This window comes from Taudactylus pleione, unplaced genomic scaffold (genome assembly GCF_031769625.1).
Source record: "Taudactylus pleione unplaced genomic scaffold, aTauple2 ptg000012l, whole genome shotgun sequence".
Taxonomy (NCBI): domain Eukaryota; kingdom Metazoa; phylum Chordata; class Amphibia; order Anura; family Myobatrachidae; genus Taudactylus; species Taudactylus pleione.
In genome coordinates, this window is record NW_028284415.1 from 26320 (window position 1) to 39657 (window position 13338).

General features: G+C 46.6%; 1 protein-coding gene across 4 annotated transcripts in view; it reads right to left on the reverse strand.

Annotated features, from left to right (window-relative positions):
* Positions 1 to 13338, reverse strand: part of LOC148542373 (E3 ubiquitin-protein ligase SMURF2-like) — a 76616-nt gene that overhangs the window by 25752 nt on the left and 37526 nt on the right. For 2 of the 4 annotated variants that reach the window (XM_088467886.1, XM_088467909.1), the window contains exons 2-3: positions 10402 to 10442; positions 3053 to 3177 (exon numbers count right to left, since the gene is read on the reverse strand). In XM_088467886.1, the coding sequence (XP_088324012.1) occupies positions 3053 to 3177; positions 10402 to 10442 (166 nt within the window). The remainder of the gene's footprint in view (positions 1 to 3052; positions 3178 to 10401; positions 10443 to 13338) is intronic. The other 2 variants (XM_088467901.1, XM_088467894.1) reach the window with 2 other exon arrangements.

Genomic DNA, 13338 nt, shown 5'->3' on the forward strand with positions numbered 1-13338 from the left:
CCGGCTGTGAGACAGGGAAGGCGCGCTCCCCTGGCATGCATTTAACCCCTGGGACGCCGCAGCGCTACCGCTCTGCTGCGGTCCGCTGTCCCAGGGGGTAGTGGAAGCGCAGGTTGGTCGCCTGGCTCCACGCTGCAGCCAGTCCCCAGGGAGCCCCCTGCCTGGGGACTTAGGACCATGTGATCAGCGGGGACCCACCGCGGGACCCCGCTGCTTACCTCTGTCCCCCTTGAATCCGGCCATGGTCCGGAGCATCTGGGGTCACCGCTAGCTGTGACCCCAGACGCCCACCAGCATCCCCGGATCAGTACCGGCGTTCTGGTAACGGCGGGGTGTAGGGAAGACAGCATGGACGTCAGGACTGACTGTCCATGCTGTTCATCCAGTTGTGCAGCCACAGCTGCATGAAGAATAAGCTTCAGGGGCTCTTCTAGCCCCCACTCCAACAGGTGCACCCGACTCCGGCCGGGCACCAAACTAAACTGAGGTGCCTTGGCCTGGGGGCGGGGTATAGGAGGGGGACCTAGTGCATCCTGGGAGGCTGAAAGCTTAACTCTTTGGTGCCCTGCGACTGACGTCACACCTATACCCCAAGGTATCCTGTGGATACCCTATGGACCCTGAAGTAGAAACACAACACGCTACAAGCTGTAGTTTATGTCATGTTTAGGTCAGGAACACAGTTCTCACATATAAAAAGGTAACAGAGGGAAATCTTTGCCCAAGCAGTGGCGTCACTAGGAGGATGTGGTGTGTGCAGACGCACCGGTGACACTATCCGAGGGGGTGACACCAAAATAGCAGAGCTGCTCTGCTATTTTTGTGTTAACCCATCGGATGGTGCCACTGAGCAGAGCCGCAGCAGTGATGGATGACACATGTACACTGTGTTGAGGGAAACCGGGGGTTTCCCAGCGGCTCTTGAAGGCGGTACACTTAGAACACCTGAGCTACGGTTTGACAAGGCAGGCTCAGGGTGGACAGAAACTTCCCCTGGAGCAGAAGAGCATGACAAGGACGGGGGTGCAAGTTGCAGTCACACCCCCAAAACGGCACATCAGGGGGTGTGGACTCACAGATGAGACCACACCCCCTTTTGCTGGCGCACGTGCCTTTGGCGAGTGCTATGGATAGACGAATACCATACCCGGTAACGCCTCTGCATCAAAGTATAGTCATTCAGCTGCTGGGTAAAAACCAGAAGTAAAGGAGTGCGACTATGACATAATGCAATGACACATTGTGGTCATCGTTCAAAAAATCACTATCCATGACCAACCTCTGACTGGAATATGAATGATTTCAACAGGGTCCTTTAGGTAATTTTGCTCTACACATGAAGAGCATAGTAGCCATATATAAAACAACTTAATTTAGCCATCAAACTCAGTGTGTGTACAAGTAACCAGAAGTGATATTGGGTTGTTCCAAATCTTTGTAAAAAGTGATTTCTGTGATTCTCTCTCTCCATGGGGGAAATGCAATTGTTTTGTTACGCCCATAAGTAATGCGCACTCGACCGGGTGTAGGCACGTAAAGCGGCTAAACTCGAGCAAAGTAATGGGTGCGCTACACAAATTGCAGTTTGGGCACCCAAAAGCCTGACTTTGGATGGATTTCTGCCACCTCAGGAGGGTGTGAACAGAAATAACAGGCGCCTGCCACACTTTTGCCCATTAGTATAAACAATTGAAATACTCCCGTCACTTTAGAAGAGAGCTACGGGCAGCGCAATACAGTTTAATTCCTCCCTATGACTCTTACAAGACACAGAATGTGACTAAATCTTAGCAGAAAGGCCAAACCGTATAGGTATCACCACATTCCGTGACAGGCAATTTACAAATATATTAAGTTTCATACAAACAAGCTTTCATTTTAAATTGTTCAATGCACACACTCTCAAAGCCTACTAAAAGCACTCCAAAGCTGAACGTTCAAAAACAATGTAAATAAAAGGACACAAGCTCAAACGTGCGTTTACACTTTTTTTTCCTGGTAAGATCACGCTCAATTTAAAAACACCAAATGTATGAGCCAATATATGGGCGCATTTATTGTCTATAATTGGGATTACTCATAGAAGGGCCTTGACGCGAGTGGCTCATGCTGTATTTGCAAATGTGTGTAAACGGAGTCTTCAACATTTCATTCACATAGAGTGTTACGCTGGGTACACACTGACAGATACATTGGCTGATCAATTGATCAGCCAATATATCTGCTGCCCGTCGGCCAGCGTGTACCTGCGATATGTCGATGAACGTCGGTCTTCACAGACATATCGCATTGGCTGTGTCTGCAGATGTCCATCGGCAAGTGTGTATGGGCGGTCTGCAGACCGCCCATACACACACAGTGGCAGCCGCGAGGAGGGGAGCGGGACACCCCCCGACCCGCCCACTGGGTCCCGCCCCCCAGGACACGTGGGCACAAGCAGAAGATGGCCATTCAGTGTGTATGAACGACCATCATCTGCAGATATATCTGCAGATCAAGTGATCTGCACATATATGTCAGGTGTGTACCCACCTTTAGTCTTTTCACTGGCTTATTGTAGTGTGTTAGCGTAATCTTTTTTGTTTCTTTAAATAGTAATTAAGCAAATGGACATTTGCTTTGTGTCTATGTCAACACTGCCTACAGCTCTCCACTGTAAAGGTGGGTACACACGACAGATATATCTGCAGATGATGGTCGTTCATACACACTGAACGGCCATCATCTGTATCTTGCTGCAGATCCCGGCAACCAGGGGGCGTGTCCCACCCCCCTCCTCGCGGCTGCCGCTGTGTGTGTATGGTCGGTCTGCAGACCGCCTCTACACACCTGCAGATGGACAGTTATGTCTGCAGACATATCTCTCCATCGGCTGTGCAGCAACCAACGTTCACCGACATATCGTGGGTACACACTGCCCTACGGGCAGCAGATACATTGGCCGACCAATTGATCGGTCAATGCATCTGTCAGAGTGTACCCAGCTTAACGCTCTGTACAATATTAAAGAGCTCTATTTTAGTGATTAATTAAATACAGAAACTTGACTTACAGATCATAATGCTGGTTCCATTTGGGGTCCAGGGTGTTCTTCACGGTGTCAGTGGAGTGGCATTGACCGGACCCGTCTACCACCACTTTGGCAAAAGGATCCGGGAGCCCTGCAGTTGGGGCGAAACATACAAGGGAGATAACGCGACTGTCCTTCAAAGTCTACCCAACATCAGAGAAATTAGCTGGGGCACAAGTATGTGTATCTGAATAAACACATTTATAACAATATACAAGAGATGTGAACAGATGCATAAACAGCAATATCTGGAGTAATCACACGGATAGCCAGTATGCAGCCTTGTGCTTTTATATGGTCACAAAACTCCTCTGTGGCTTTGAATATCCATTTACGTTGCAGACGAGAAAGCATTGTACCATATATTATATCCATGCTGAAGGCTAAAAGTAGTTATTATAAATTCTATCAGATTTAGCCACTAGGTTTTAGGGGTAAATTTACTAAGCAAAAGCTTAGTAAGCCCAAAAATTTTATTAAAAGCAACAACAAGTCTATAAGTAAATGTACCCCTTAGTTTCCTGCAAACAAAACCTCTCTCATCATGCAAAGGAATTTGAATTAACTTGTACAGTATTTACAACAGGAATACATTTTCTTATTTTGAATTCCTTACTTCAACCAAATCATCCTAAGCAAGCCTAATTTGTCTTGCACTTCTTCCTGTTCAAATCTTAGGGGTATATTTACTAGCAAGTGGTTTGTTAAAGTCACCTATCATCGGCAACTCTGAGTGATGGATTTAAAACGTCAACAGAAAAAAAGGGGACTTATGACTTACCTGTTGAGTCTTTTTCTTTAACTCCATAGGGGTCAGAGGGATGACCCCTATGACCCCTATGGTATAGCCTGGAGAGGAGAGTCTGGGCAAAAAAAAACAGCTAATGAAATTGCCCACAAGCACAGGCTCCCGAACCTCTATACCCTGCCCCCAGCCACTGGGCCTAAGGATTTGTTTGCAAGACCACAGCAGGAGCGAGGCAGGAGGAGGAGAAGGAAGGCCGGCATACATACAGAACCATGCATGTCATGGAAAGTTAAGCAGGACCGGTCACTAATAAACCCCCCCCCAGGCAGACAGGTGCATCAGGGTGGGCACCCTGTGCCCCCTATGGAGTCTAAGAAAAAGACTTAACAGGTAAGACATAAGTCTCCTTTTCTTCTTCCTCCACTAGGGGGCACGGGAATGAATCTGGGATGTCCTAAAGCTGTCCACTATGAGCGGGGACGCTTATGAGCTGCGGTGAGCACAGAACACCCAAAGGCCGCGTCAGAGGACGCAAAAGTATCAAATGCGTAAAACCTGATGTAGGTATGAGCAGACGACCAAGTGGCAGCCTTACAGCGCTATTCTGCAGAAGCCCCATAGCGTGCTGCCCCACGAAGTCCTCACTGACCGGGAGGAATGGGCAGTCACCACGGCAGGGGGGTTCGCCAAGGATAAACCCTGGCTAATGGCAAAGCAAACGGTCTGCTTAGCAGCCGAACAGCCATTCTTGTGGAAATCATACAAGACAAAGAGAGTCCGACTTACGAAACCCCTTAGTTCTTTTGACATAAAGAGAGGCCTCACCACATCCATGAAGCCTCAGCGTGAGATGTATCCGTAGACTGAAATGCAGGAACTAATTTCCTGATTAATGTGAAAACGGGACACCAGCTTGGGAAGGTAGCATAGGCAAGTCCTTAAGACAGCCCTGACTGACTGAATGGAACACAAGAAATGGAGAGCGACACGAGAGAGCGCTCAAATCAGATACCTTACGAGCCGACGCAACGGCTAATAGAAACACAGTTTTCCACATGAGACAACGCAATTCGACAGTCTGCTACGGTTAAAATGGGAGCTGACTGGAGAGCTCAGAGAACTAAAGAAAGATCCCAGGGAGCCACAGGATAAACAAACGGTGGCTGCACATGGAGAACTCTCTGGGAAAAAAGTTCTCACTTCAGGAAGCAGAGCTGTCTTTGAAGAAGACAGACAAAGCTGAAACCTGGACCGTCAAGGATGAGAGCAGAAGGCCCAAATACAGACCAGTCTGTAAAAAAGAAAGGCCTGGGGTTTAAACCCCTAGTCGAACACCACGAAAAGTAGGTACACCAAACCCGATGATAGATACGAGCCGAAGACTGTTTCCTTGCCTGCAGTATGGTCCTAACAACCCTCCTGGAGAAACCTTTTGCTCTTAAGATGGACGTCTCAATAGCCATCCCGTAAAAGCGAGACGGGCTAGTTTTGGATGGAAGCAGGGGCCCTGTGACAGAAGTTCCGGCCGCAGTGGAAGAGGCAGTAGGGAGTCTATGGACAGGCCCAGAAGATCTGCATACCTCACCCTCCAGGGCCAATCCGGAGCCACCATTATCAGAGTGCCTACTTCCAGTTTGATCTTGCAAAGGATCTGAGGAATCATTGATATTGAAGGGAAGACCCAAATCAGTGGAAAGGTCCAGGGGACCACCAGTGCATCCACTAGGAGAGCTCTTGGTTCCCTGGTGCGGGAGCAATATCTCAGAAGATGGTGGTTGTAGCGAGATGCCATCATGTCGATGTCTGGTGGGCCCCAGCGACAGACTAACAGCTAGAAGACATCCGGATGTAACGCCCACTCACCTGCATGGACGTCTTGACGACTTAGAAAGTCCTCCTCCCAATTTTGAAAGCGCGGGTTGAGGACTGGACAGTGCTGGAACATGACACTCCACACAGCGAAGAATCCTGCTGTAGTCCTGCATGGACGTCTGACTGCGAGTGCCGCCCTGGTGATTTATGTAGGCCATGCGGTTGCGTTGTCAGACTGTAGCTTCACCGGGCGACCCTGAGCAGGTGCTGTGTCTGACACAGAGCCCTGTACATGGCACGAAGTTCCAGGATGTTGATGGACAACTGGCTCTCCTGACGTGTCCAACATCCTTGAAAGGTTAGTTGACAAGTTACAGACCCTCACCCCCGAAGGCTTGCATCGGTGGTGAGTAGGACCCAGTCCTGGACCCAAAAGGGGCGTCCCTTGTCCAGATGAGAACGCTGGAGCCACCATAGAAGGGAGAGACGAACTTCATGGGGAAGAATTCAAGTCTGAGCCTTGAGGATCGGGAGTGACTTGATTCAACGCTTCAGAATGAGTCCCTGGAGAGGCCGGGAGTGAAACTGACCGTACTCCACCATGTCAAATGTTGAAACTATCGACTCCAGAATCTGTATGCATGAGTGAATGGACACAATCTTGTTCGATGGTAGGGCGACCCTCTGAGCTCTGGAATCCAAAAATGCTCCCAAATGGAGCATATAATGGGATGGAGTTAGCGTGGACTTCTTCTAATTGATGATCCACTCGTGTGATTGAAGAACCTCCACCGTCATATGGATAAGATCCCTGAGAACCGCTGGAGACTGTGCTAAGAGAAGCAAGTCGTCCAGGTATGGTAAGATTCTGACGCCCTTGCGGCGTAGATGTGCTGCCATGACTTTCGTGAACACCCGAGGTGCCGTGGACAGTCCAAAGGGAAAAAACCTGAAATTGGTAGAGTCTGTTTTGGATAGCAAACCTGAGAAAATGCTGGTAATTGGTTCGTATAGGGATATGCAAATAGGCATACTGCATATCCAGTGCTGCCAAAAACTCTCCTGGTTCCAAAGCTAGAATGATGGACTGCAGGGACTCCATGTGGAATTTGGGAATCAGAAGAAATTTGTTCAGGTGTTTTAAATTGAGGATCGGTCGGAAAGAGCTGTCCGGCTTCTGAACCAGAAATAGATTGGCATGAAAACCGGGAACAGGAATAACGACCCCTGAGTCCATGAGAGAGCGAATAGACGCCTCGAGAGATTCTGCCTTTTCCGGCTGTGTAGGAAGGTCAGTAGAAAAAACCTTGAAGGTGGATGCTGACAAAAGGTGAGAGCGTAGCCCTGATACACCATGCAATATATAACGGGGTACTTAGCGCTCACTGCGGGGTGGCAGCAGAAATCTATAGTGAGGTCTCCACCTCCCTAGAATAACATGGTACAAATAACAGATAAATTTGCGCCTGGAAAGGGTGGTGCTGTGTATTTAGAGAAACTTCTGTAAAAAACAAATGAATGATAGATAGGTTTGATAGCGTATAAAAACCTTTATTTTGGGAGTCACAATGCTCCAAAGTAAAAAGTATCTATACAGGAGGCTGTGTATTTAGTCTCCTTATGTGGGTACCTATACTAATTTATTCAGTTATGGAGTAGGAAAAAGAATCTCTCTAATGATCGGGTTACTCGCATTTAAATCCCTGATTACCCACAAGCCCAAAAAGTTTTACAGTATATGTGGTAGGTGGGCATCCCTCACCTCTACTAGTGGCCGTGATACACCATGCCCGTGACCTAAGCGTCTGTTGTGGGCTGCATCCACACCGCCTAAAAGTGAAGGTCCGAGGTCCCCTAGGAGGAGGCCCGCCCCATCATGCTGCAGGTTTGTCCATTGGTTTGGCAGCTGAATGTCTGGTGGACCAAGGTTTTTTTATCTTTGTGCTTGGAATTTTTAGGAGCAGAACCCTGGGTTCTGGGGAACGGCTGACCTCTGGCCTTACCCTGAGGGCGAAAGGAACGAGATGCTGAAGTCCTGGGTCTCGTAGTGGTGACAGATGGTAAGAAAGCCGATTTGGATGCTGCCAACGTAGTCATGATCTTGTCCAATTCAGGACCAAACAGAACGTCGCAAACAAAAGACAATTAGGCACCAATATACAGGTGCTACAATGTGACAAAATGTATATAAAAATCTGCAAAACGTACTGAGCTTGTGTGAGCTCAAATTTGTGGGCAAACAAATTTTCTTGGTCACCTGGAAACACAAAGGAAAAGAGTTTTGCGCTAATCAGTGAAAATAAAAATAAATAGGTGTATTGGATATGGTAGAATAAAGGACCAAGATGCCAATGTATATTAGCATAATATATATATATATATATATATATATATATATAAAATATATATTTATATTAGCAGTACCAAAAAGAGCACTTCAAATATACAATAGTAGCATAATAATAGAAGCAACAAACCACTTGGATAAGAATCTAGTTAACTGTGACGAGTGACCTAACAGTCCGCTTCTGAACAATCGATAGTAAGTTTTGATAAATCAATATATATGTGTACAAGTCTGTCCGCATAGGAATCTCACCACATCCAAGCAAAGCGAATGGCAGTCATAGGTCTCCAGACCTGCAGCAGTGCGTGCCTCCCTGGGCGGTAACACTGTATGTAGAATGACAGCTGTGTGTCCGGTATCACTATCCAGCATCTGCTGAAAGAATGTGGACACCTGTTCACCTGCACAAACTGGGCAAAGGTTTGCATCCAAGGTGGCTCCACCATGGGGAGCTGTGGCACAGCGACAAGTGGTACTGGCATTGACATATGGTCCAGCCGAGATGCCCAAGCCGGTTCTTGTGTAGAAACCATAGGCAAAATGACCTGTTACAGGGCCCCAAAGCAATTGACACACAGACATTCATGCTCTGGATCCTAAGGAGAAATTACACTAAGACACTGTTTGCAAGTGTGCATTGCAGTAGCACCAGTCTCCTTAGTGGTTTTATTTCTGGACATACTGTAAGTCACAGAAAGAAACTATACACCAAACTAGTTAGCAAGGTGTAAGCAGACCAGGGTCTTTGTAGTGCTAATATATAGTGAAATATGAATACACTTGTATAATACAGAATAATACCTGCTTTATACCAGCTAGGTATATAAAATCCCTGCAAGGGATGTACCCTCATTGACCAGCCCCAGTGGCACAGATATGAGGAAAGTACACTTACATACACCATACACTCAGACCACTCGATGCAGAATATGTGGACAATAGCGCAACAAAACCAGCCAATGTAGCAGGAAGGAGCCAGGAAAGTAGCGCAGCTGCTGGGAGCAGGCTGATGAGACCAGAGCCCTGCTTCAGTCTCCGACGCTGAGACAGGCTATACATAAAATGGCCGCTCAACGTCTTGAGGGGGAGGGGTGAAGGGAAAATGTGCCTGGGGCTTGCTGGCCTTAGAGGTAAAGCGTGTCCCAGTGGAGGGGCAAAATAGGGAAGCACCTGCCTCCCCCGTCTGGGGCCAGGGAAATGTCCGCCGCTGCAAATGAAGCAGCCTCTGCTATATATTAAAGTCCCTGGTGGTCTAGTGGTGAGCACGGTCAGACCAGGAGCCCCTTACCGTCAGCACCGCCGGAGGTCTCCTGCTCCGGTGGTGACAGCCGCTGACTCGCGGCTCCATACATGGATGGGGCCATCTTACCGGACATCCCCCGATGCGTGCCGGCTGCAGTGGCCAGCTCCTGCTGTGTGGGAGTCCGCGGCCGAAGTCCCTGACCCAGTCGCCAGTGCTGTGTCCACCGGTGCTGGGACGGTGGAGCGGCAGTGGGGGGAGTCCAATAGGACGCCTTACATTGCCCACTCTGTAAAAAAAAACCTATTAAAATAAAATTAATAAGATAAATTAAGCAAACAGTAGGGAACCATCTAAAGTAGCCTCCCTATAAACTTGTGCCCAGCTCCGGCCGGCACCAAACTCAAATTGAGGCCAGTGGCTTGGGGCGGGGTATAGAGGTGAGGAGCCTGGGCTTGTAGGTAATTTCATTAACTGCTTGGTGCCCAGACTCTCCTCTCCAGGCTATACCCAGAGTCTTCCCTGTGCCTCCTAGTGGAGGAAGAAGAAATGATAAACAAACCTAGTTCAGGATTTAGTTCTGTTGCTGTTTTAAAATGAACGGTCAAAGCTGTTGAAGACCGGCGGCTTTGACAAACCACTTGTTAGTAAACGTACCCTGTTGCAAAACATAATCCTCCACCATTTTAGTGGTCATCCGCTAAGCTCTGCCCATTGCAAATACAAAGTTTCTAAAACGAGCAGTCCCATCATTATAGAGGGTTGGGTATGGGATTCCAGCGATTAGAATGCTGCCAGTCAGAATACAGACAGCGGCATCCCGACATTCAAAATCCTGACACTACAAAGTAAGCTACCTAACACCAACCCTTACCCCTTACACTCCCACCCCGGTGCCTAAACCTAACCTCCCCCCCTCCTAGTGCCTAAACCTAACCTCCCCCTCCCCGCACCCAAAACCTAACCCTTCCCCATTATTGCCTAACACTAACCCGCCCCCTAGTGCCTAACCATAAACCTAACCCTCCCCTAACCCCAGATACTTACCTTCGGGATGCCGGCGGTCAGAATACTTGAGCCGGGCTTCATTTCTCATCTTATTTGTGGTAGATATCAGGACAGAGGTTGCACATTATACAACAATGGCCTATCATATTTTACATTATAAAACTAAGGTAATACTCACTGAAAAAATCCTTTTTCACCAGATTCTTTGCACACAGTACTGCAAAAACAAAAAGAAAACATACTTTTAATAACCAATTATCGAACGTACTTTGCTTCTGTCACAAGTTCAAATATATCTTAATTTTATCAATATTTTGTGTAAGTTTTAACTGGGTTTTAAAGATCTATGGGGGGACGATTCAATTCAGTACAATGCCGAATAGCCCCTGGAAGGAGTTCCCGTAGCTATTCAATTGACCGACTAAAACCACTTAAATTGGAGAATGCTGGTTAGCGTGCCTAAAGCTGGGTGTTTAGTTGCGCTAACCGGCATTCTCCGACTAAAGTGCCAGCATTTTAGTCTGATTTCTGCTTACACCTTTAGAAGGATTCGAAAAAGAATGCTATACTTAGGCTAACAGCGCAGTGAATTGAATACCTCCAGGAACTCCTTCACGGGGCTATTCAACATCGCATTGACTTGTATCGCCCCCAATGACTCAAAAAGTAAATAATCTGAAACATCTAATTTCTCAGCTCATTTTAATACGTCTACGACATAATTGTTTCCATTAGGTGATACTGAATTGTGTATGGTGACATATACTACTGCTACTCGCCCTATCACAGCAGCTGGTGTAGTCACATGAATGTAAAGTGAGGAGTTAAGAAGATGATGATATGCACAATTATGAGTGATATCCTCATACGTGACACAAAATGGATCAGGGGGGAGTGTTGGAAAACACGCTCTTCTCCCCTAGCTGTGCTGATTGGCCAGAACACATCCTGCAGGACTCTACCTTTAATATTTTTTTTGTCTGCAGACTGTCATTGTGCACAATACATCAGGGACCAACTTTTACCACACTTAGGTGTCGCAACACAATTTGAGTATCACTGGCCTAGAGTAATATCACTTTAATAATACCGTATATAGAATACACACAGTAGAGGCAACCATTTGATGGTATAAACCAATAGCCAGGGGAACGGAGCCCACCAAGCTACTAGGAATAGACATCTCTGAGCTACACATCACTCATTTTTTAATAAACAGATCATATGAATACTGGGTCTGTCCACAAAATGGCTGCCTCTACATTGTGTAGGTGACAGACAGGCGAGCGCACTTTAACATTAGTGACACTCTAAACCAAACTAGATAAAAAGAGGAACCCAAACCGTATCAGCCAGCCACTTGGACCATAACATATGGCTAGGAGTAGGAATACGTAAATTAAAAAAAAAAAAAAGCCAGATGGCATCCTGTAAACCTATGTATGACATGAGTACCTCCAGATGATATTCTATAACAGTGCTAAATTCTGGGAACAAGAGGAGGAGTATTTTATGGTATTGTATGGTCTCTCACACCAGACATCTCAGTCAGTCAGACATAGGGAAAGTATGCATCCATACCCGCCCCCTCCCCGCGCCTGCCACTGTGTGTGTAAGGACGGTCTGCAGACATATCTGTCCATCAGCTGTGCAGCACAGCCAATGCGATGTGTCTGAACGACGTCGTTCACAGACATATCGCGGGTACACACTAACTGACGGGCAGCAGATATATTGGCTGATGAAGTGATCGGCCAATATATCTGTCAGTGTGTACCCAGCTTTACACTTCACTTCCGTTATGTTTGATACCTCAATCCCCACCTTATCTTGTGTTTACAGACAGGTTCCACACTAAGCAGAAAAAAGTCCAACGAAACATAACTTTGCCAGAATTGTGAGTCTTTTAGGCTCAATTGTGAACCTTTTTGTGGTTGGTACTGCATATTGTGCTACTTCTTGCCAGTTCACCAATTTAAAATCTGATCTTAGAATGTGAACTGTACCAGCACTCGCTGCTGCTGAATGGCTTCTTCCTGCTGAGGAGAATTGATGTGTGAGTGAGTGTGGGTGGAGTTATTAGGTGCTGAGTGGGGGTGTTAATGGATGAAAGGGCTAATGGGTGCTGGGAAGGTGAAAATTCCACCTATGAAACAAACACGATTTGGTACCTTTTGCTATAAAACACTGACTGGAAGTGCAAGTTTTTTTAAAGCCCTGTACCAAAAGGTATTTGGAACAAATTGGTAGTTTGGATCTGGAATTAATATTCTACACCTAGCCAACAAAGTACTGCTATCCTTTAGAATGTAAGCTCTTACGAGCAGGGCCTCTACCCTCTTGTGCTTCTCCTTACCCCCCCCCCCCCACCAGGGCACCTAATGGTTGCTTACGCTCTGTTGCATATCTAGGTGTTATGGTCACTAATGTATCAATGTATATTATCCATGTCCTTGTCCTATTTTGTACTGTAAGTCAGTTGTCAAATTATTTATGTACTTTGTAAGGCGCTGCGGAACACTTGTGGCGCCATATAAATAAAGGATAATAATAATAATAATCTAGAACACATTTAACATTTTTGTGGGATTTGGTACAATTTGGAAACAAGATCCACACACACACCACAAATGACGGCACTCAGACAGGACTTCAGTGAAATAATGGTGTATTTATTTTTATTCCAATGTTTCAGCGAACGTATCTCCTTCCTCAGGACACACAAACACTATAGTGGCAATCACGCACCAATATACCGCGAGTCACTCCCCTCCATTCTCTGTCCTGAAATTCTAGATTCATTTATCTCCTGTCTTGCCAATGTGGTTTACAGTGGGAAAGACAGAGGGACAATTTAAGGAAGTATGGCCCAAAATAGGTCGGCCATTAGAATGGTCATACAACAAGGAACTAGTCAACCAGTGGCAAGAGCTTTTGCCCTGACTAAACACGGGGTGACCAAAATAATATAACGCATCATAGAGCATGTCCTTACCCATATTAGGAGTGGCAACCATCTAAATGGGTTATTTCAGCTAGAGTCAAAATGGATCCTTACATTGGGTACTTTGAGACCCCAAGAAGTTTAAATGAACATATGGATGTTCATTGCT